Below are 23,450 nucleotides of genomic sequence, written 5' to 3'. Positions count from 1 at the left end.
AGCCGATGCTGCATTCACTTACACTCGGATATCTGAGCTTCACCGTGAAAACATAATCGGACATTTGATATTTGATTGAATTTTATTGTTTTGCCTTTGGGGTGGCACCTGGGGTGGCCAGTCTGGTTGGGGGGGGTGGCCTGTGCCCCCCCAGGCCACCCCGCTGGACACGCCACTGCCGACAGCGCTGTAAACAACGGTGGTCTTGTGCGTAATAAGCAACCGTCAACGGTTTAATTGGAAAGTTTCCGTTTTTCTCCCCCTCTTTTTCCCCCTCTTGTTTTTATGCTGCTCACCCCTGTCCTTGGTTTCTTTCTTTATTTCTTTCACTGCTTCGATCACCTGCTTCCACACTCATCCACAAACAACATCCTTTATTTCCACACATACGCACAGCACGATCACGCACAGTCATGCGCTCAACGGCAGCACATTTACATCAGTCAGACAGCGCACACAGTCGTTTAGGACACACACACACTTAAGCCAAGCCTACTCATATTACTAAATATGCATACACATAGTCAGACTCAGGGAGCATCTCGCCACACATTTTTTCTCTCTCTCCCTCTCTTTATTTATGAACAAGTGATGTATTCTCTCCACCTGTCTAAGCGACGCACACAGCATACATCCCTAGTTATACACAGACATCTATGGGTACACTGAGGTTCATTACATGGAATGTAAATGGAGCTGGCTCCAGAGTAAAGAGGTTAAAATATTTAACCAACTCAAAAAACTACAGGCAGATGTTGTCCTTGTACAAGAGACCCACAGACCTCTTAGAGGTTCCAATGAACTTAAAACACCTGAGTTTCCTAATATGTTCTCAGCTTGTTATAATTCTAGACAAAGGGGAGTAGCAATTTTAATACATAAAAATATTAATTTCACAGTACTCGATACAGTTATAGATCCAGAGGGCAGATTCTTAATCATTAAACTATCTATACTTGATAAAAAGCTATGTATTGTAAGTGTATATGGTCCAAATGTTGATGATCCCTCATTCTTTCACGGTTTTTTCAGCGCACTCTCTGAACACTTAGATGGCACACTTGTTCTTGGAGGCGACCTGAACCTTGGAGTAACCCAGAGGTCGGCAACCTGCGGCTCCAGAGCCACATGCAGCTCTTTAGTCCTTATACAGGGAGTGCAGAATTATTAGGCAAGTTGTATTTTTGAGGAATAATTTTATTATTGAACAACAACCATGTTCTCAATGAACCCAAAAAACTCATTAATATCAAGCTGAATGTTTTTGGAAGTAGTTTTTAGTTTGTTTTTAGTTTTAGCTATTTTAGGGGGATATCTGTGTGTGCAGGTGACTATTACTGTGCATAATTATTAGGCAACTTAACAAAAAACAAATATGTACCCATTTCAATTATTTATTTTTACCAGTGACACCAATATAACATCTCCACATTCACAAATATACATTTCTGACATGCAAAAACAAAACAAAAACAAATCAGCGACCAATATAGCCACCTTTCTTTGCAAGGACACTCAAAAGCCTGCCATCCATGGATTCTGTCAGTGTTTTGATCTGTTCACCATCAACATTGCGTGCAGCAGCAACCACAGCCTCCCAGACACTGTTCAGAGAGGTGTACTGTTTTCCCTCCTTGTAAATCTCACATTTGATGATGGACCACAGGTTCTCAATGGGGTTCAGATCAGGTGAACAAGGTGGCCATGTCATTAGTTTTTCTTCTTTTATACCCTTTCTTGCCAGCCACGCTGTGGAGTACTTGGACGTGTGTGATGGAGCATTGTCCTGCATGAAAATCATGTTTTTCTTGAAGGATGCAGACTTCTTCCTGTACCACTGCTTGAAGAAGGTGTCTTCCAGAAACTGGCAGTAGGACTGGGAGTTGAGCTTGACTCCATCCTCAACCCGAAAAGGCCCCACAAGCTCATCTTTGATGATACCAGCCCAAACCAGTACTCCACCTCCACCTTGCTGGCGTCTGAGTCGGACTGGAGATCTCTGCCCTTTACCAATCCAGCCATGGGCCCATCCACCTGGCCCATCAAGACTCACTCTCATTTCATCAGTCCATAAAACCTTAGAAAAATCAGTCTTGAGATATTTCTTGGCCCAGTCTTGACGTTTCAGCTTGTGTGTCTTGTTCAGTGGTGGTCGTCTTTCAGCCTTTCTTACCTTGGCCATGTCTCTGAGTATTGCACACCTTGTGCTTTTGGGCACTCCAGTGATGTTGCAGCTCTGAAATATGGCCAAACTGGTGGCAAGTGGCATCTTGGCAGCTGCACGCTTGACTTTTCTCAGTTCATGGGCAGTTATTTTGCGCCTTGGTTTTTCCACACGCTTCTTGCGACCCTGTTGACTATTTTGAATGAAACGCTTGATTGTTCGATGATCACGCTTCAGAAGCTTTGCAATTTTGAGACTGCTGCATCCCTCTGCAAGATATCTCACTATTTTTGACTTTTCTGAGCCTGTCAAGTCCTTCTTTTGACCCATTTTGCCAAAGGAAAGGACGTTGCCTAATAATTATGCACACCTGATATAGGGTGTTGATGTCATTAGACCACACCCCTTCTCATTACAGAGATGCACATCACCTAATATGCTTAATTGGTAGTAGGCTTTCAAGCCTATACAACTTGGAGTAAGACAACATGCACGAAGAGGATGATGTGGACAAAATACTCATTTGCCTAATAATTCTGCACTCCTTGTATGCGCCGGTTCGCCACTAAAAAGAAAAAAAAAGCTAGTACCATAATCCGAAATTAGTTATTTTCGTAAAAATTGATGTTATTCTCGAATTTCGAGAAATAACCGAATTTCAGTTACTTCTCAATTGACTAGCTCTGCCAATCAAGAAGATACGTGATTGGTGATTTCTTGTTACATATCAAGGGACCATCAAAAACGGATTTAAAGTATGTTTGCTGAATAACACTGTGATTCAGCTATAACCAGGGATTCTCATTTGTGAAGCAGGCTGAAAACATTCGCATCTGTGCACACCTGGATGAATACGGACCTGGTAGCTAGCATTTGTAGCGCCGAAATTCAGCTTGCGGTAAATGACGGTCCACGTAGATTACTGATTGGCAGCCTTCGATTGCTTTTCCAAAATTTTGATGTTGAAATTCGAGAAAATACTCGAATTTCGAGATAATAATCGAATTCGAGAAATACTCAAATTTCGAGAAATACTCGATTTCGAGTTACTTTTTTTTTTTTTAAGTGGCGGAAACGGGCTTCCATACCTTTAGGCGGCTCTGGGTGTTGGGAAAATAATTAGATACGAAGTGTAATTATTTATGTTTCTTTTTTAACTTGTAGTCCTTGAAGATTATGATATGAAAATAAAAAAAAATTAAAGTATTTTTCTTGCGCACAGCCCACGAGGCCGTGTAGCCGCCGACGCCATGCATTTATCGAGGCCAGTTATGGATCTCGGATCACATTATGGACAGCAGCTGTTCTCCACCGGAACTATGTTTAAAAACAACACGCTCTGCCTCACAGACACAGCTTACAGTCCTGCATACAGATGAAAGGACGTCGTACACCCGATCTGCAACGCTGTGCGCAGAGGTTCGGGAGCAGAAGTCCCATTGTAAACATATCACGGCAGACCCGACGATGTTTGCATGAACACGCTTTTCACACATGGTTGCTGTACACATACAGCCGGCGTCCGCCTCCCCTGCAGCAGCGCTGCAGACCACGCCCCGCCACACACCTTAACCTGGTAAAATACATGTTTAGGCAGAATTTTGCAAATATCTATTTTTCATTTTGTAGCAGCATAGAGCTTTTTTTCCAGTTATTTGTTAAAAGTCAGGTCAAGGCTCCAAAAGCCCAAAGGCGATATAACAGTTTGTGTTTGCTACATGGATCATTGTAGTTCAGCTTTCCTTTGTTATGTTTCTTTAAGAGCTCAAAATGTGTTCATTACATGAATAAAATGTAATTTTCTCTGTAGCACTTCATGGATTTCATAAGCAACACACCTTAGTTGTTCACACAAAGCATAAAGGTAAAAACAATATACACAGTGTTATCTTCATTTTAGATGTCACAAAGTATTTGCCGCTCCCAGTGTTTTCTTTTGCATGGAAACTGGCTCTAAATGGCTCTTAAAGGTTGCTGACCCCCGGACTAAATGAAGACATGGATAGGCTCAATACAGCGGGAACTCAGCGTAATTGGCAGTCCACAAATATAATCAAACAGTATATGAGCGACTTTGGTCTTTGCGATGCATGGCGCTCCCTTCACCCCACCAGTAAGGAATATACTTTTTTCTCACATGTCCATCACTCTTACTCTCGTCTGGATTATTTTTTGGTCAGCAGCTCACTGCTGAGCGACATTTCAGACACTGAGATTCATCCTATAGCTGTCAGCGATCATGGTCCTGTATCTTTAACACTAATGCACAAGAATAATACTACGCCAAGTAAAAACTGGAGATTTAATACATCACTGCTTAAAGATGAAGACTTTATTAAATATTTTAAAAAAAAAGAGTGGACTTCATTTTTAGACTATAATGACACTCCCGAAACATCAGCTTCTGTTCTATTGTAAGCAGGGAAAGCTGTGATGAGAGGTGAAATCATTTCTTTCTCATTAGATTAAAAATCTCATTTCCAAGAGAGACCTGGCAAACACACTTAAGATGCGATATGATACCGGTAAGTTAAACAGATGTTAATGCAAGTTAGTGTGAATGGATAGGGAAAGGGTGTAGCGGATTCTTATCTGGTGTGAAGTTAATACAGCCACAGAGTGATGTTGGGGTCACGGTAAAGCTGTCCGTCCACGTAGAGCTGGTCCACGGCAATGACAGCGCGGGAGCCCTTCTGGATGATCTCTTTGGGGAACTGGTCGTTCACGCTGAAGTCTGTTCCTTTTAATTCCCTTCACCTGCTCCTTTTGTTTGAAGTGGCCGAATTTGGCCACGATAGGACGTGGTCTCCCGGCCGCAGCCCGCATGGGGCCGATGCGATGCACTCTATCAAAGGCAATGTTCTTCACCGCAGCTTCAGGTGGGTTTTGATGAAGCTTTTCACCGTAGTCTCCGCGTCCTCTCCAGCAGCTTCTGGAATACCAGAAAATACCAGATTATCACGCATGCTACGAGCTTGTAGATCGATAACTGTCTCTTATTTTTTTTTATTTTCTCTATTTAGCCGGGTAACATTGTCTGTGAGACATTTCACCGACTCCCTTAGCGTGGCATTTTCAGCAGCAAGCGTTTCCACCTGCTGCTGGCTGAACTCCAGGGATTCAAATTCCCGGTGAAGAATCTCCACCAAGGACAGCCTTGCATCGAAACTGGACAATCGCTTGTCGATTGACTCCAGTATGTCGGCAATATCTTTGCCGGCTGCCGATGTTGTGCCGGGGAAATCTGCCAGGCGACATTTTTTCGGCGTCTCAGGTTTGGCCGGGGAAGCTGCACTCTGGGCCTTCTTCATCACGAGATCCTGGAAGCACTGATCGATGTAATCTTGGAGAGCCTCTAAACTCTCCCCGTTGTTCTCCAGGGTGTTGGAGATGATTTAGACAAATGTTGTTAGTTATAAGACAATTGATAAGTGTATTTGGTAATACTGAAGCTCAAAGGAGTTTGTTCAGTTCTAAGCTACCATTCGCTTTAATTTTCTGCCAAAATCTCCGGCGTCTGACGTCAGTTACAACATGAGTCGCTTAACTTGTCCGTCACTTCCGTCACCGTCACAAGTGATGATTAATTATTTCTATTCATTTCAATTATTAATGAAATAAGTCTGAAAGATGTGGTTAAAAAATTAATAGGAGGGTGTGGGAGAGTTTGTGGCACATAAAGCACTAAAATAAAAGTTTACTCATGATGTTCCACACATGAAGCCAGAGTCAAGACATTTTACAAAGTACTGTGTGATAACCATCAAAAAGTACTCAAAAACACCTTCGAACATAGAGCAGCTTTTAAGGAAGACTTCTGTGCTTGGTGCTGAACTGGTACAGCATCTGTACAGATGTGAACACGAATAATACTGAAGAAAACAGATTTAGTGTGACTGTTTCAATAAGACTGGTTTCAGTAAGCAAGCACTGCAGTGTAAATACAAGCGAAACTCTGATATTCTGTTTCCTCTACAGTAAAAAGCAGAAAATAACACAGTAAATATATGAAGCAGTCGGACAGAACATCCTTTCCATGTTTTCAAAAACATTTAAACAAAGAAGAAATAAAAATTCAATTTCTGTTTGTCACAGACGCTGAATTAAACTGGATTGAAAATAAAAGTGGCTCCTGGTATTTCAGGCTTAGGAAACTAGGTGGCAGCAGCACAACATGTCCAAAAGAGTTTCTGTGCTCTTCAACATGCTCCGAGTTTCAGGCCCACACTTCCTGCACAGTAACACCCACTCAGAGGTTTGAGTCCTGCCTGCAACATGGGGTGCCCCATGGGCTGAAGGGTTCTCTGTGGATGGAGGAACAACAGGGTGAAAATCTCCTGGCACAGTTTCTGGACAGTCTCAGCCAAACCCCCTCATGTGGAAGATAGTGTCTCTGTTAGGATATTAAGCAGTAGTGCTGCTGTTTACTGTAACTGCACTGATATTTAATGGGAAGGTGTGCATAGATATGACGTGGTCTGGGTGTGGTGTGCTGGGAGCATATGACCTCATAAAGATATCTGCGATGAGCTGACATCAGAGCAGCACAGAAGTTTTGTTTACTTCACAGACTGAAGACGTGACTGCATGTACATCAAAGATCAATAGAAGATTGACTTTTCAGGGGAGAATGGAAGGTTTTTAACATCTGTTTACGATAACTTGATGGACAGTTTGAGAAATGAAGGCAGGAGTCTCTGTGGACTGTGATGTCCACACACAACACTGTGATATGCAGTGAGAGTAGGAAGCAGGTGGACACCAAGTCCTAATAAAAGGGTCAAGTGAACTTTACTCAGGTGACATGAAAGCAATGCTGCAGCATCTATTGGGCGACCGTGGCTCAGGGGGTTGGGAAGCGGATCTGTAACCGGAAGGTCGCCGGTTCGATCCCTGGGCTCTCTGTCCTGGTCGTTGTGTCCTTGGGCAAGACACTTTACCCTCCCGCCTACTGGTGATGGCCAGAGGGGCCGATGGCGTGATATGGCAGCCTCGCCTCTGTCAGTCTGCCCCAGGGCAGCTGTGGCTACAACTGTAGCTGCCTCCACCCGTGTGTGAATGTGAGAGTGAATGATTAGTGGTATTGTAAAGCGCTTTAGGTGCCTTGAAAAGCGCTAAATAAATGCAATCATTATTATTGTAAGGGTGATGACCCAGATTCCAGTGCAGGTGAAGAATGTTCTCTGCAGTATGCGGGACTGTGACGCAGCTGATCTGATATCATGTCACATCGATGGAAAGGAATCCTGAAACAAAGAACCAGTTCAACACCAAAGTGTTCCCAGAGCTGCTCAGCAATCACAAGGCTGCAGGCTGCAAGCACCTGCTGTGTTTTCACATTTGTGAGTCTGGATTGTGAACTTTGATCACACCAACCAGTAGCACTAGTGTTGTTGTGACAACGGCTGTGCACACTTTGTCACTTCAGCTTTTACTTAGATTATTTTACATGTTTCCGCGACGCTGTGAAGAACGATCATAACAGATTTCAGGACTTTTGTCTAAATCAAAATTTAGCTTTGGCCTCGACCTGTTATTATCACTGAGCCAAAAGCTTGAACTTTTATGCCATTAAAAATGTGAAGAAAGACTAAATAGCAACTAGTAAAAGTAGAACTTTTAAACAGGGAATCAGAGGCTTTGCTCCATTTTACTGAGCATGGTGTGAATGTTGGTGCTGACCACGTCCACCTCTTTATCACTACAGTGTACCTGCTGTCTGACAGCTGCCTCCAGCAGAAAAACACACCATATTACAAAGATCAGATCCCGTCAAACTGGTTACGTGGCAGTGAGTTCACTCTATTTGAATAGAGTGAACTCACTGCCACGCCACGTCCACAGTCACCAGATTTCAATCCAGTAGAGCACCTTTGGGCTATAGTGGAAAGGGGCAACATATGTCAGCATAGACCCAAATCTTTACAACACATGGTTGAATCTATGCCACGATAAATGAAGATGGTTCTGAAGGCAAAAGGGGCTCAAGCTGGGAAGAAGCAGGGGTTATTATTAGAATATCCATCGAGTGCATAATGCTGCCCAAGGAGAAACCTGGAGTGTAATGAGACATGATTCTGCTGTTGCCAACAAACTCTCTCTCTGCACTACTTCTTGTTTCTATACCGATGACATTACCAGCTTGTAACAGCGCTGAACTGAACTGTTTTGGAAGAAGGTATGATGAGAGTCTGTTTCCCACTGGGGCCTGAAACACAGGATCAATGTCATTGCACAGGATGTAATGACATCAGTAAGGAGGTGATAGCCCAGGTTACAGTGCAGGTGAGGTCCTCTGCATACAACATGTGTAAGTAAGGTGCAGGTGTATGACTCAGTTACTCGGATATCATGCCACACACGGACACAAAAGAACCAGTTCTGCTGCTACACACCAAAAACATTCCTTGAGCCGTTCAGTAATCACACACACACACAAATCTGAGGCAGAGCTGCAGAGACACCCCACCCAGGCTCAGACTGAGAGGGCCAGATAGGAGAGCCTTCTGTGCGTCCACGATGTCTTAAAAGCAGCTGGCACCTGAACACCTGAGATCACAGATTCTCATGTGACAGGTTTTTGGGCCTGAAGCCCCGCCCCCCCAAAAAACAACAACACTAACAATGACATCAACACAAGATCAAATGTGTGGACGAGGTCATGACTCAAGTGAGAGACATGGAGTGACGTCAGTCAGGTGATGGGCCAGGTGAGGAACGCGTACATCAGACAGCAGAATGCACCTGCTGTTTTCACAGGTGACCCTGAATAATCTTTTCTAAAAAATACACCACCCATAAACAGCAAGTTACTGGTATAATAACACACTTTAAGCTTGTAGTCAAGATTGCACACAGTAATGTGCTGTACATGACCTACTGTGTATAAGGAAATTTACATGTGACCACTAAGCCACAAATGAATAAAATGTCACAGCCAGACTTACATTCTGGCTGGTAAAGGAAAAACAAACTTCTGGTCCCATGAAAAGAGAAAAACCCAAGAGGCACACTTGCCAACCTTGAGAACTCAGAATCAGGGAGACAGAATTTTACAATGTTTATTTAACAGATAAAATAAGTTAAATGTCACCGTTATTATTGTCCGCCTGGAAACAGCGGGGGTCTCCAAATTCAGAGACTGCGTCCACCTGAGGCCTTCGCGGTCTAAGTGGGCGGGTCCTCTGAAAGCCGGGTAGGCTGGAAGTGAATGACTATGAAATTGTCAGAATTACTTCACGAGCTCTCTCGGTGGAGTGAAACTCTGCCGTCTGCTCCTTGCTATCTAAAGTATACCCGGACGCTGGCATAAACTCTCGACCATCGCACACTTCTGTTTAATCAGTTTTCTGTTTGACGTTTATTCCTCCTGAGGGCTTAATAAAGTTTTATTTAATCCAGTCATCTCAGCCAAACCGATTTACTCAGGAACAAATAAAACACTGAAAAAAGCCAAACGATAACATTTTAGCTTATCTGAGTGACTTATCCTGTTTAACCTGAGCAGCAAAGAACCGCGGGGGTTTGCCGTTCTCGTCGGCGCAGATATTTGAGGTTTACACAGCTACATTTTCGCCTGGAAATATGTTTAAAGTTTATTTTGCGACCCAGAAAGAATAATAAGAGTAACATTAAAACTAACTAGCTGCCGCCATTGTTGGAAACTGGAACTTGCTGAGCAGCGCTTTGAATTCTGGGATATGGTTTTTCAGAGGGGCACTGAAATTCGTGATTCTCCCGGAAAAATCGGGACGGTTGGTATGTATTCCAAGAGGACAGATTCTAGTCGACATTTTTTATTAAGGCAAACTTCAGTAAGGACCTCAGTATAAACACAATGTACAAAGAACTCAAAAATATTTACATAAAAATACAAAATAAAAAATTATTTAAAAAAAAAATATGACGAAACTATTAAAACGTGTTGCTATTGTCTCACAAACAGGTGACAGAACAGTAACTTACCAAATATGCAGCAGCTCCCAACAAACACACCATATTAAAAAAAAAAAAAAAAAGACACTTGTGAACATGATTATTCCCAGCTTCTATCCTGCTGATGGCACTGCAACAACACCAATTCAACACCAGAAATGATGTTTAAATTTCAGAAAAAAAAAAAAAGTGCTGAACAGCAGTTCTAGATGTTCATATAGCACCGTATCACCGATACTGTTAAAAGGACAGAATGACAGCTCATCGCTCATGGACTCGACAACCTGTTTATAGCGAGGTGAATAAATCTATCCCAGTCCACAGAGTTTCTCGCTGACCTCCCACAATTTCAGGGCCACCTTGTCATCTCGGGCATGAGCGGACACTTCCTGTGCCTCACAGCAGGAGAAGTACTTCCCGCTCAGAGGTTCGATTCCTTCCTGCAGGGCACAGTGCAGTGTGGTCTGAGCTCCTGTCTCTGGGTCCAGGAACAGCAGCCAGGCCACAGGCTGGATGAAAATCTTCTGCCACAGGCCGACATTTCTAGACAATTCAGTCCGGACAACACCTACAGGGCAGAAGGCAAAGAGCAATCACATACTTACTGCCTTTAGTGTTCAATTTGGATAAAATGCTGATAGTAACAGTTGATTTAGCTTGAATTACAGTAATATATAGCCTAAAATGAGTGTTGATTAAAGGTAAACCAGTGTGTTACCTGGGTGGACACTGTAGCATGTGACATCGGTTCCTTTCAGCCTCTTGGCAAGCTCATGGGTGAAAAGCACATTGCACAGTTTGCTGTTGCAGTACGCATGGAAAAATTGCCAGCTGTATCTGCCAGTTCCCAGGTCTTTGTTTGCAACCAGAGCCTTAAGATACAAAAACAACCTTGTCAATAAGCTGTTCAGACAGGTGAAGGTGAAAGACGGGCAACAACATCACTTGTGATGTCATTATGATCACCTCTTCAGTCATACTACTGAAATACTAGAGCAGAGCATTTTTAAAAATAAGAGTCCCAAAAGACGGAAAAAGGCTTGTTCCAGAGTGAGGATGGCTTTACATCTCCAAGCTCTCTTTAAATTATTGCAAACTCACGTTAAAGTCAATGTGTCCCCAGCGATGAGCCATGGAGGACAGCGTGATCACTCGTCCTCCCCCTGTCTTCTTCATCCTCTCCAACAGCAGATTGGTCAGCAGGAAGTGACCCAAGTGGTTCACCCCGAACTCGATGCCATATCCGTCCTCAGTCCGCCCGTCTGCCACCAATCCTGGGGACATATTTGAACAATGGTTTCTGAAATCTTTGTACTTCCTTGATCTCTTGAAGCTTGTTTTCTCTAGACTCTTCTCTGTCTCCGTAGAACAGACAAATCACCACTGCTGCTGCTCATCATTAAAAACTGTATTTGCATGTCTTTTTGACAGATATGGCAACTGTGATAAACTTGTCTGTCTCTCAAGCGGTTTACATCAGTTTGTGTTTGAGGCCAATCTGGCTGCTTTGCACAACATAGCCGTTTGACGTCTTTGTGGCTATTCGGTCTCTTTTCAAAGTCGATTGTGATTATTTTGTGCTTCTGGTCACTTCTGTCTCTTTGTTGTCATTTGATGGTGAGTTTCAGACTCCAGAGCTGCCCTTTGTCACCCATCCTGTTCATACATTTTTTGGGCAGAATTTCTAGGCCCTCTCTGAGTGGAAGCTTAAGGTTTTGTTGATTTCAGCCTCTCAAATCTTTTTTTTTTTTTTTTTTTTTTTTTTTAAAAAAAACAAACGACCTGGTTTTGTGAACTTCATAAAGCAACAACCTCCAGCACACAGCTGTGATGAAAACAAACAGGAGCAAGTCTGAGGCCATAGTTCTAAGGTGGAAAATCGGGAATGCTCACTCTGACTTGATCATTAGTTGATACCCCAAGTGGAGAAGTTCAACAAATAAATTTCCTCCTAATGGTGTCTGGCTCTCAGAGGTTGGTTTAGATGAAAATGGATGTATGGACCTCGTACTTGCAACTAAGTAGACATTGTGGTGTTGTGTAGTAGTGTGTGTACCAGCGTTGTTGATGAGCAAATCCAGCCTGGACTCAGTTTTCAGGAATGTTTCGGCGAAGCTGCGGACAGACTTCAGACTGGCTAGGTCCAAGTGCACGTAGATCACGTCTGTACTTCCCGTTTGCTGGAAGAAGATCATTGTGATTCAGTGAAGGTTACATTTAACTTGCGCTTCAGTGTTTCACTTCAATCCCTTTTTACTGTTTTTTTCTTAAAGCAACAGTTCAAACATTACCATCAATGAAAGAAGTGAACGCTTCAGCTCCTTTCAGCAGGATCATGTAAATCCCGTTAAAGTTCTGTGTGCATCGTTTTGTGCTCTCTGTCAGCTCCTCCTTTAAAAGGTTAACTCCTTTCACAGCTTCAGTCCTTTAAAATTGTCATATTGTACTTACTGAATAAATATAAATAAACAGTCATATCCACATACTACTTTAGCTTGTCTTCTTTTTCTCAGCTGCTTTAATTACCTAAAGCACACATCAGCCAGTTACAGCATGATAGGACGTTGTGTAACAAGCCTCCACTCCCTGCTGACGACTGCACAAGCTATTGTTTTAAATGTCAGTGCTCCTTTCTGAGAAACTTTGGATTAACTTTCATACAGCATGAGGAAATTGTGGCCAATGCATCAGTGTGTTCTTCTCACCGTTTCTATTTCTGCAATGGCAGCTGCAGCTTTGTTCCTGTTTCGGCAGGCCAGGACCACTCTGGCTCCTTTCCTGGCCAGATGCAAAGCCGTGGCTTTACCAATGCCCGTATTTCCTCCTACAGTAAGAGCAGGAAAAGAATAAGCAACATCTACCCAAACCATCACAAACAAGAACTATCATCCATGCAAGTGTTTAATGTGGTGTTATCTGAAGGTTAGTAGAAACCTGTCTAAATTGCAAACAAGAATTCTAGATTTTCACTTCCACCTTTGTTGTAAACTTCACTCCCGTCCAAAGTAAAAAGCACAAAAACAAAGAAAAACGCATCTTTAATTCTTTCATTACAGCGATCACATTTGTGCAAATCCCGATTTTGTTATCGGCACAGGTTTGTGGCATATAAACTGGCCCCGACCTCAGAGGGAAGAGAGAGGAGGACGCTCAGGTTTAGATGAGAATTCCCGCGCTGTACAAACCCAGTTTAGAGATGCAAGTGTTCAACTGATTTTTACTTGAATTTAGAAATAACTGCTGAATCGGCTTAAATGTCATATTTACTGTTCACTTGACGAGGTTTTTCCTGAAAGCCGATCTACATGTAGGTCGGTACCGTCGAAAGTCCGTCGTACTCGAAGCCTCTTTTTCGTGGCAATATTGAAGGAAACATACATTTAACGGCTTCTTTTCTTTTGCTCATCATCTGCAGATTTAACAAAACGTGTTATGTACCTTTACTCACCGTCGCTATCATAATCAAACACCAACATCCTTATCGCCTCGTAAGAGGAAGTAAAGAAACCTATGAAAGGAAAATCCGCTGAACGCTGCGAGCTGCACACACAGCAGCTGTTTGTAGGCACACTTTCTACACCTCGTCATTTTTGATGCTGGTGTCGTTAGCAGTCGGTCTGTTTGGTACAAACTGCGCTTGATGCCGGTCTCACCTGTGATGATGACGGTCTTCCCTGACATCGCGGCGTTTCCTTTGCATTTGGCCCTTTTGAAGAGAGTCTGTGTGAGGAGGATGTATGCTCCCAGAAGTACAACGGCCACAAGCAAGAGGGGAACCATGGTGGATGTCGGCCGAGAACTTCGCGTCTGGCTGCTGAGCTGCGGATCTGTCTTTATGCACACGCCTGTCGGATGAGTTTCATCTGAGACATGCCAGCGAGTCGCTCCTCGACCGGTCGGACCAGTTGTGGAATGACGTAAACGTCAGAGCACTTTGACCTACGCTTTTCACTCTGAACACCTGAGAAACGCATTCACCCCACCCGCGTGTCTCTTAATAAAGATTTACTGCAAAAGCATTTACAGAAAAATATGGAAAGCATGCAAACATCCCTCCAGATACCAAAGTGTCGAACTTTCACCTAAAATCTCATCACTGATCTGAGAGCAGTTAAACAAAGTGGAAAATGTCCGCACTCATGGATACAACTTCAGATTTATCGGCTTTCTTGAACAGGTCATTCAAAATGTGGAGGTTTGGGGTGTTCCTCTGACAGACAAGAGGTTTTGAATCGTTCCTGCACACATGCACCATTCAGTGCCTTCCATAATTAATAATTGCCTCTGATAGTTATAAGTCAGTGTAACTAATTCATTCTTTCACTGTCTAGATTTAGTTTTTAAGGAAACAAAACACAAAAATCACAAATGAAGCTGTTGCTGCTTTTGCTCCCAAAATGTAACTTATTCTAAAATAGTTTAATAAGAATGTTTCACAGCCTCTAACATATAGTCACAGTCAGTCGATCAAACCAACAATCAGATCTGCTCAGCAGATTTGGCTGTAAGATTTCCACATCAGTGAAAATGGAACTTTTCTGGTGAGCAGGACAGTGCTGGCATGAATACGTGCATCTGTATTTGTCAATGAATGAATCAGGCCTCTTTGGCTCTGACAAAACATGCAATATTTTTGAAACAACATGTTTTTTATCTGTGCTTGCTGCAGGGTTTTGTTTTGTGTCTTACTTTTTGTTCCCCACGTTTCTCTTCAAATTTCCCTCAGGTGTTCTGTGGGATTCAAATCAGGCAACATACTTGTTCAGGTCAGCGGTGTCAAACTTTATTCCCAAACTCTTGTTTGACATTGAAAGCATTTTTTAATCATTATCATGCAGGAATATCTCTAGATTGTTTACTCCACATGTTTTGCACTCATGTCTGGCCAGACATTACTATCATGTCTGCCCAGGGTCACTCCACTCTGTCTGTTCTGAAAAAAACATCTTGTAATCTGACCAAATAATGCTCTGGTGATGTTCTTCAGACTTCCAAGAGAGATGATTCTCAAAGAGATTTTCAGTGGGAGAAACATTTCATTGTAATCACTGCTGTGATCGCCATTTCTCAAGTCTCTCAATTTGGAACCTCTTTATCTCACTGTAGCTTTCTTCATCAACTGAGGGCTATTCAGGGCTTTTAGAGTGACCTAATGAATTACAATCATTTAGCTTAAAAGTAATAAGTATATGCATCATCTTATCAGCATCGCTTTTAGACCGGATGTTTCTAATGACATTGCGCAAATACATTTCTGTAGTTTAACTACGTCACTGACGTCATGGCAGGGGAGATTCCAGGATCAGAGCTTTGGAGGTGCTGAGCACCCAGAGAGCTGCCCAGCCAGGCAAGATAAATGTCACGAAGAGACTTCTTCCCTGTCTCTGTCAGTCCCTGCATCCCGAAATGTCTCCAGTTGTCCCGAGTTCTCTATGACTGTCTCCTTGGTGCATTTAAACCCCTGTTCCTCCCTGTCGTCTGTTGTCTTCGACTCTGTTATCAGTCATCATAATTTTACCATCTCTGTGCAAGTCTGCAAATTTCTTTCTTAAATCATAAGATTCTTAAATTCATCAGGTCTCTCTGTGCCTGGGTCCTCGTCACGAAACATGACATCACTGTTTTGTACATTTTGACACGATTTAATCCCATATCTGTGAAAGAAAAGCAAAACACTTTTCTGAAAAGTCTGTAACAAAACCGTCAAATCTGATAAAGGTTATTTAAATTCTGCAAGAGAAGAGTGGATTGGAATAAAAAAAATAAATACATATCCTAACCTTAATAACTGCGGGAGAATAATGAATGATGATCATAGTGAGTAAAAAGTAAACTGAGTGCATTTTTTGGACAGAGATTCACTTTAATGTGTTTGTATAATATAATACAGATACATAAATAAATAAACTCCAAAAACAGAAGAGTCCTTGAAATGTACAAAATATTAATAACAAATTATAAAAATGGAGGCAACTTTGCCTACAGTACAGTGTATACAATACAATATATATATATATATATATATATATATATATATATATATATATATATTAGGGGTGCAACGATATTCGTATCGATATTGAACCGTTCGATACAGTGCTTTCGGTTCGGTACGCATATGTATCGAACAATACAACATTTGTAATTTATTTTATCAATTTTCCTTCTGACGATGCTGTCTGTGTTGACCGCTCAGTGAATCTGTGTTCGACTACTCCGCCTAGGCTGCACTGTCGAGCGCAGATCCACTGAGCGCTCAACACAGACAGCATAGTCAGAAGGAAGAGCGCAGGGCAAGCTAGCGAGACAGAAGTTAAGCTCTACTTGCAACATTCAGATCTGGCGTTTGGAATTATTTTGGTTTTCATGTGACGTATGACCCTGAAGGTAAGCGAGTCATGGACTAAAGTAAAACAGTATGTTGGATGCGCCATGCAATGCTCAATTACATTGGTGTGAACTAGTGTGTTAGCGCAGTTAGCTCGTTAACGTGTTTGCCGTCTAGCCCCATGCACAGAGCGATCGGCGGTAGCTCGTTAACGGAGATTTGCCGTGTTGTGGCGTTAAGGTCATTTCAACGAGATTAACCTGAAAGCACTAGTGGGAACACAACGAATATGACTGCACATTTACGCCGACATCATCCTAGTGCAAAGACAAAAACAACAAGCATGCTACTAACTTTAGCCGAGCCATTTAGACAGCTGTTAGCACATGATTCTCCTTATGCTGCTGAGAATATAGCTCAGAAGAAGCGGATAGTATAGCTTTTATTTTGGAAAGAGACATTTCTCTGTAATAAACTCTCTTTTACAAAGATGAGTGATTCCTCAATCAGATACAGGGCTTGCAATATCGCTAGCCCGACGTCCCGGAGCTAGTAATTTTTTCAGTCGGGCTACCAAAATCTATCTCTTCCCTGCCCGTCGGGCTATTGTAGGAAAAATATATGTCAATGCTTTTGCATTCTTTCAGAAATGTAGCTGGGTAATTATGTCATTGGCATCGGTGAGCCACTGTCAATATGTGACATATTGAAATCGCGTTTGAATTTGCGCTTTTTTTTTTGCTTTCACTTTGCAATCGTGCGAACTGTGTATAGAGAGCGACAGCACTGATCTGTGAGTGATGATAATTTGTGCACCAATTCCTCTGACATCGTCTTATTAATCGTTAGCTTACTATGCAAACATGACAAGTGAAATCTCCCGCAGCAAGCTTAAACATGTGAGAGGTTGATCGTGCAGAGAATCGCTGAGCTTATGTGAGTGAGCGTGTAAAAGCATTTCAGTTCTGCTGAGCCAAATAAGACAGGTCAGGGTGAAGAAGTGACAGCCAAAGAAAAGCTTACCACAAAACGGAGAAGTTATGACAAATCAGACTATAAGGCAAAAAGAAAGTGCAGCTTTATGGTTTCATGGACAAAAGAATTTCTGTGGCTGCAATATGATGAGCTAAATAACCAGGGCTGCACATAAGTGGTCCGCAGGTGCGCATTCGCTGTCAAAATAAAAAACACGCACAAGGGTTAGGGTTAAATTTAAAAACTGTACTTTTGAGTTAAAATATATATTTATAATTTTAATAAATGACAAATTAAAAATGCATGAACATTTTTTTGTATCGAAAAAATATCGAACCGTGACACCAAAGTATCGAACCGAACCGAACCGTGAATTTTGTGTATCGTTGCACCCCTAATATATATATATATTATATATTGTATGTGATGTTGTATGTAGGTAGGTAGTATAGACTATATACATACATATATACATACATACATACTACATACATTAATATATCTATATATATATTATATATATATATAATATATATATATATTATACATATATATATATATTAGGGGTGCAACGATACACAAAATTCACGGTTCGGTTCGGTTCGATACTTTGGTGTCACGGTTCGCTATTTTTTCGATACAAAAAAATGTTCATGCCTTTTTAATTTGTCATTTATTAAAATTATAAATATATATTTTAACTCAAAAGTACAGTTTTTAAATTTAACCCTAACCCTTGTGCGTGTTTTTTATTTTGACAGCAAATGCGCACCTGCGGACCACTTATGTGTAGCCCTAGTTATTTAGCTTGTCATATTGCAGCCACAGAAATTCTTTTGTCCATGAAACCATAAAGCTGCACTTTCTTTTTGCCTTATAGTCTGATTTGTCATAACTTCTCCGTTTTGTGGTAAGCTTTTCTTTGGCTGTCACATCTTCACCCTGACCTGTCTTATTTGGCTCAGCAGAACTAAAATATATATCCTGCTGCTTTTACACACGCACTCACATAAGCTCAGCGATTCTCTGCGCGATCAACCTCTCACATGTTTAAGCTTGCTGCGGGAGATTTCACTTGTCATGTTTGCATAGTAAGCTAACGATTGATAAGACTATGTCAGAGGAATTGGTGCACAAATTATCATCACTCACAGATCAGTGGTGTCACTCTCTATACACAGTTCGCACGATTGCAAAGTGAAAGCAAAAAAAAAAAGCGCAAATTCAAACGCGATTTCAATATGTCACATATTGACAGTGGCTCACCGATGCCAATGACATAATTACCCAGCTACATTTCTGAAAGAATGCAAAAGCATTGACATATATTTTTCCTTCCTACAATAGCCCGACGGGCAGGGAAGAGATAGATTTTGGTAGCCCGACTGAAAAAATCGCTAGCTCCAGGACATCGGGCTAGCGATATTGCGAGCCCTGTATCTGATTGAGGAATCACTCATCTTTGGAAAAGAGAGTTTATTACAGAGAAATGTCTCTTTCCAAAATAAAAGCTATACTATCCGCTTCTTCTGGGCTATATTCTCAGCAGCATAAGGAGAATCATGTGCTAACAGCTGTCTAAATGACTCGGCTAAAGTTAGTAGCATGCTTGTTGTTTTTGTCTTTGCACTAGGATGATGTCGGCGTAAATGTGCAGTCATATTCGTTGTGTTCCCACTAGTGCTTTCAGGTTAATCTTGTTGAAATGACCTTAACGCCACAACACGGCAAATCTCCGTTAACGAGCTACCGCTGATCGCCCCGTGCATGGGGCTAGACGGCCAACACGTTAACGAGCTAACTGCGCTAACACACTAGCTCCCACCCATGTAATTGAGCATTGCATGGCACATCCAACATACTGTTTTACTTTAGTCCATGACTCGCTTACCTTCAGGGTCATACGTCACATGAAAACCAAAATAATTCCAAATGCCAGATCTGAATGAGGGTGGGGGAGGTCCATGTTGCAAGGAGAGCTTAACTTCTGTCTTGCTAGCTTGCCCTGCGCTCTTCCTTCTGACTATGCTGTCTGTGTTGAGCGCTCAGTGGATCTGCGCTCGACAGTGCAGCCTAGGCGGAGTAGTCGAACGCAGATTCACTGAGCGCTCAACACAGACAGCATCGTCAGAAGGAAAGTTGATAAAATAAATTACAAATGTTGTATTGTTCGATACATATGCGTACCGAACCGAAAGCACTGTATCGAACGGTTCAATATCGATACGAATATCGTTGCACCCCTAATATATATATATATATATATATATATATATATATATATATATATATATATATATGAGAAGAAGGCAATATCAGGAAGAAGGAACACGAGAAGCTGGAGAAATACCAAGGGCTCAGAGAAGAGCTCGAGAGGATGTGGAGGGTGAAGGTAACGGTGGTCCCCGTGGTAATCGGAGCACTAGGTGCGGTGACTCCCAAGCTAGGCAAGTGGCTCCAGCAGATCCCGGGAATAGCATCGGAGATCTCTGTCCAGAAGAGCGCAGTCCTGGGAACAGCTAAGATACTGCGCAGGACCCTCAAGCTCCCAGGCCTCTGGTAGAGGACCCGAGCTTGAAGGATAAACCGCCCGCAGGGGCGTGCTGGGTGTTTTTATATATATATATATATATATATATATATATATATATATATATATATATATATATATGTGTGTGTGTGTGTGTATATATATATGTGTATATATATATATATATATATATATATATGCATATATATACACATATATACACACATATATACATATATAAATATATATATATAAATAATAGTCCAAATTTACTTTGCATTTCCATTAAATTAAAATTTTATTATTGACTTTACAAACCCCATGCTGTCCAACACCCTTGACCTTTTCTCTGACTGTTTTCTTTAAAACTGTTGCATCAAAACTTCTAATTCATCCCTATTTCATCGAGTTGTTGAGTATGTTTTTTAAAGGCACTTGTTGCATGTTGCACACATGCTGTTCTGCCACAGAAGCAGGACAACTGAAGCAATGCTGTGGTGCCACCTGCTGGCTAATTGCACTTCCATTTGTTTGTCACATTGGGAAAAAGCAGTTAAAATACTGATTAATTTTGTTATTATGTATTTAAATTTTCTAGTAGATATGAGAGTTAAAAACATCACTGCCATTTCTGTGCTATGATATACTCTGCATACAGTGTTTCTTTGACAGAAATTAACAGAAATAAAACTGCATTTGAAAAGAAGTGTAAATATTACTTTGAATGCAAGTTAGTAATTATTTCCAACCACAATGTTTTGCTAAACATATGAATACTTATTTTTTTTTATTTTATTTCTGGATAAATAAATTTAGTCCTTTATTTATCCAGGTAAAAAAAATCTCATTTAGATTAAAAATCTCATTTCCAAGAAAGACCTGGTCTTCTGCCCTCAGCTGAATGTCTCTATCCAGCTTATGCAGTGAGCTAAACATTAAATGGCTTCAGTAAACACTCAGGAGACCGCGTGGCATTCTTCAGAGCTTTACTGATCCTTATTTTCCTTTTTGTAAAACTGTAATAACAGAAACAGAATACAGTGTATTCACTCTCCATACAAATACACAAAGATTACATTAAATATTGTTGACTTATGTAAACAGTCACTACACAATCAAGAGATACAGAGATGTCAAGAGATACAGCTAACACCACATGCTGGTATGCTTCATGTTAGCAGGCTAAACAAAGGGCTAACAGCTAGCTTGTGCTAGTAATGTAACAAACTCGCTAAACACACAAGAAACTCATTACTTTGCTGAACAAGGTACTAATAAGTTGGAACAATAAACCGTTTTGCCACACTTACAGATTATGCCTTTTCAAGGGCGTCAGATGCAGGAATTTACAGAGACACAGCCAAATGGACCTTCCCTGTCGAGCGCTGGGAGAAAACCACTGCTTGCGCTCTAACATGGCGCTACCCTGTCAACCCACTAGATGGCAGGCTTTGCCCAGACAAGATCAGGAATAAACATATTTTCTGACATATTGCAACAGTTAATTACAGAACGAATGATTATGATCCGCCATATAACAAACTTATAAAAAACATACCTTAGGAATAACAGGAGGGACAGAATACCTGGCATCATGGCAACAAAAATCAAAATACATGTACCACACAAGTACATAAATCAAATCAAATCTCTTTTATTGTCACATCACATGTGCAGGTACATTGGTACAGTACATGTGAGTGAAATTCTTGTGTGCGAGCTTCACAAGCAACAGAGTTGTGCAAAACACAATAACATAAACAGGCAAAATATACAAATGGCTAAATCTGAAACTAATAAATATATGTACAATATATAGAATAGAATAGAATAGAATGCCTTTATTGTCACTATACAGTTGTACAATGAGATACAGAGCATCTCCTACTCAGTGTAAACATGCTGGGGGGGGGGGGGGTACAGTTCTGCAGCGCTATGTACATATGGACAGTATCAACATAGGGAAAAACACACACACACACACATACATATATATATATATATATATATATATATATATATATATATATATATATATATATATATATATATATATAATGTACAATATACAAGACGTAAGTAATATGTAATAAATAGTGTTATGTATATAGTTATTGCACATAGAATTGGTATTGCACAGTGGTGGTCCATAGAGGAAGTGGGAAGTGGGGGGCTGTGTTATCTGTGCATGTGTGAGTTCAGGGTGGTTATTGCTTTGGGGAAGAAACTGTTTTTGAGTCTGTGGGTTTTTGTGTTGATGCACCTGTAGCGCTTCCCTGAGGGAAGCAGGCTGAACATGTTGAAGCCAGGGTGGGAGCTGTCCTTGATAATGTTTGCTGCTCTGCTGAGGCATAAATGTCCATCAGGGAGGGGAGAGGGCAGCCGATGATCTTCTGTGCTGTCTTGACCACACTCTGAAGCCTCACTCTATCTGCTTTGGTGCAGCTGCCGTACCATACCGTGATGCAGTAGGTTAGCAGGCTCTCAATGGGTCAGCAGGTTGGAGTTCAGCTTGTACTTCCTGAGGACTCTCAGGAAGTGCAGCCGCTGTTGGGCCTTCTTGATGACCGCTGAGATGTTTCCTGTCCAGGAGATGTCAGCAGAGATGAGGACACCAAGGAACCGGATGGTGTGGACCCTCTCCACACACTCCCCGTTGATGTAGAGGGGGCCAAGTCAGTGCTGTGTCTCCTGAAGTCAACAATGAGCTCTTTGGTTTTCTTAGTGTTCAGTGCCAGGTTGTTTTCTGAACACCATGCTGCCAGCTTCAGGACTTCCTCTCTGTACTCTGCCTCGTCTCCCTTCGAGATGAGTCCGACTACCGTGGTGTCATCAGCAAACTTGATGAGTGTTGTTGTGGGTCGAACTGCAGTCGTGGGTGTAGAGAGAATACAGGAGGGGGCTCAGCACACAGCCCTGTGGGGAGCCGGTGCTCAGTGTGCGAGTGGAGGAGAGATGAGGGCCGAGTCTTACAGTCTGGGGCCGGTTTGTGAGGAAATCCTTTATCCAGGCACATGTGAGAGGAGGGAGGCCAAGAGTGACCAGTTTGGTGATGAGGATGTCCGGGATGATTGTATTAAAGGCTGAGCTGTAGTCCACAAAGAGCATTCGGACGTAGCTTTGCCACTGCTCTAGGTGACTCAGCACAGCGTGGAGGGCTGTGGCGATGGGGTCTTCTGTGGATCTGTTTGCACGGTATGCAAACTGGTGGGGGTTGAATTCTGGGGGGAGGTAATCCTTGATGTGCTGAAGGACTAGTCTCTCAAAGCATTTCATGATTACCGGTGTGAGGGCCACAGGACGGTAATCGTTCAGGCTGGAGATGGGAGACTTCTTCGGCACTGGGATGATTGTGGCTGATTTTAGACAGGATGGGATGGCTGCCTGATCCAGTGAGAGGTTGAAGAGTCTGGTGAAGATGAGGGTGAGCTGGTGTGCGCATGCTCTTAGCACCTTGCCAGGTACTCCATCTGGACCGGCTGCCTTCCTGGGGTTCACTGCTAGGAGCACACGTCTGA

At 42.0% G+C, this 23,450-nt stretch overlaps 1 protein-coding gene and 1 long non-coding RNA gene across 2 annotated transcripts; one reads left to right on the top strand and one right to left on the bottom strand.

The window, feature by feature from the left end:
- Positions 1 to 245: 245 nt before the first annotated feature.
- On the top strand, positions 246 to 23,450 carry LOC120744608. The gene is made up of 3 exons (XR_005698408.1): positions 246 to 707; positions 22,092 to 22,097; positions 23,437 to 23,450. It is a non-coding gene; the product is annotated as an uncharacterized LOC120744608 (long non-coding RNA).
- LOC120744604 (dehydrogenase/reductase SDR family member 13-like) lies at positions 9,945 to 14,019 on the bottom strand. Its single transcript, XM_040049112.1, has 6 exons — positions 13,753 to 14,019; positions 12,805 to 12,923; positions 12,156 to 12,279; positions 11,201 to 11,373; positions 10,818 to 10,971; positions 9,945 to 10,667 (listed from the first exon to the last, which is right to left on the bottom strand). The coding sequence occupies exons 1-6, from the start codon at positions 13,877 to 13,879 to the stop codon at positions 10,408 to 10,410; spliced, it is 957 nt and encodes a 318-aa protein (XP_039905046.1). The 5' UTR covers positions 13,880 to 14,019; the 3' UTR covers positions 9,945 to 10,407.

Source organism: Simochromis diagramma, unplaced genomic scaffold (assembly GCF_900408965.1).
Source record: "Simochromis diagramma unplaced genomic scaffold, fSimDia1.1 OVJJ01000426.1, whole genome shotgun sequence".
Lineage (NCBI taxonomy): Eukaryota > Metazoa > Chordata > Actinopteri > Cichliformes > Cichlidae > Simochromis > Simochromis diagramma.
Note: the sequence above shows the minus strand (reverse complement) of the source record. Positions and strands in the feature narration are given on the sequence as shown.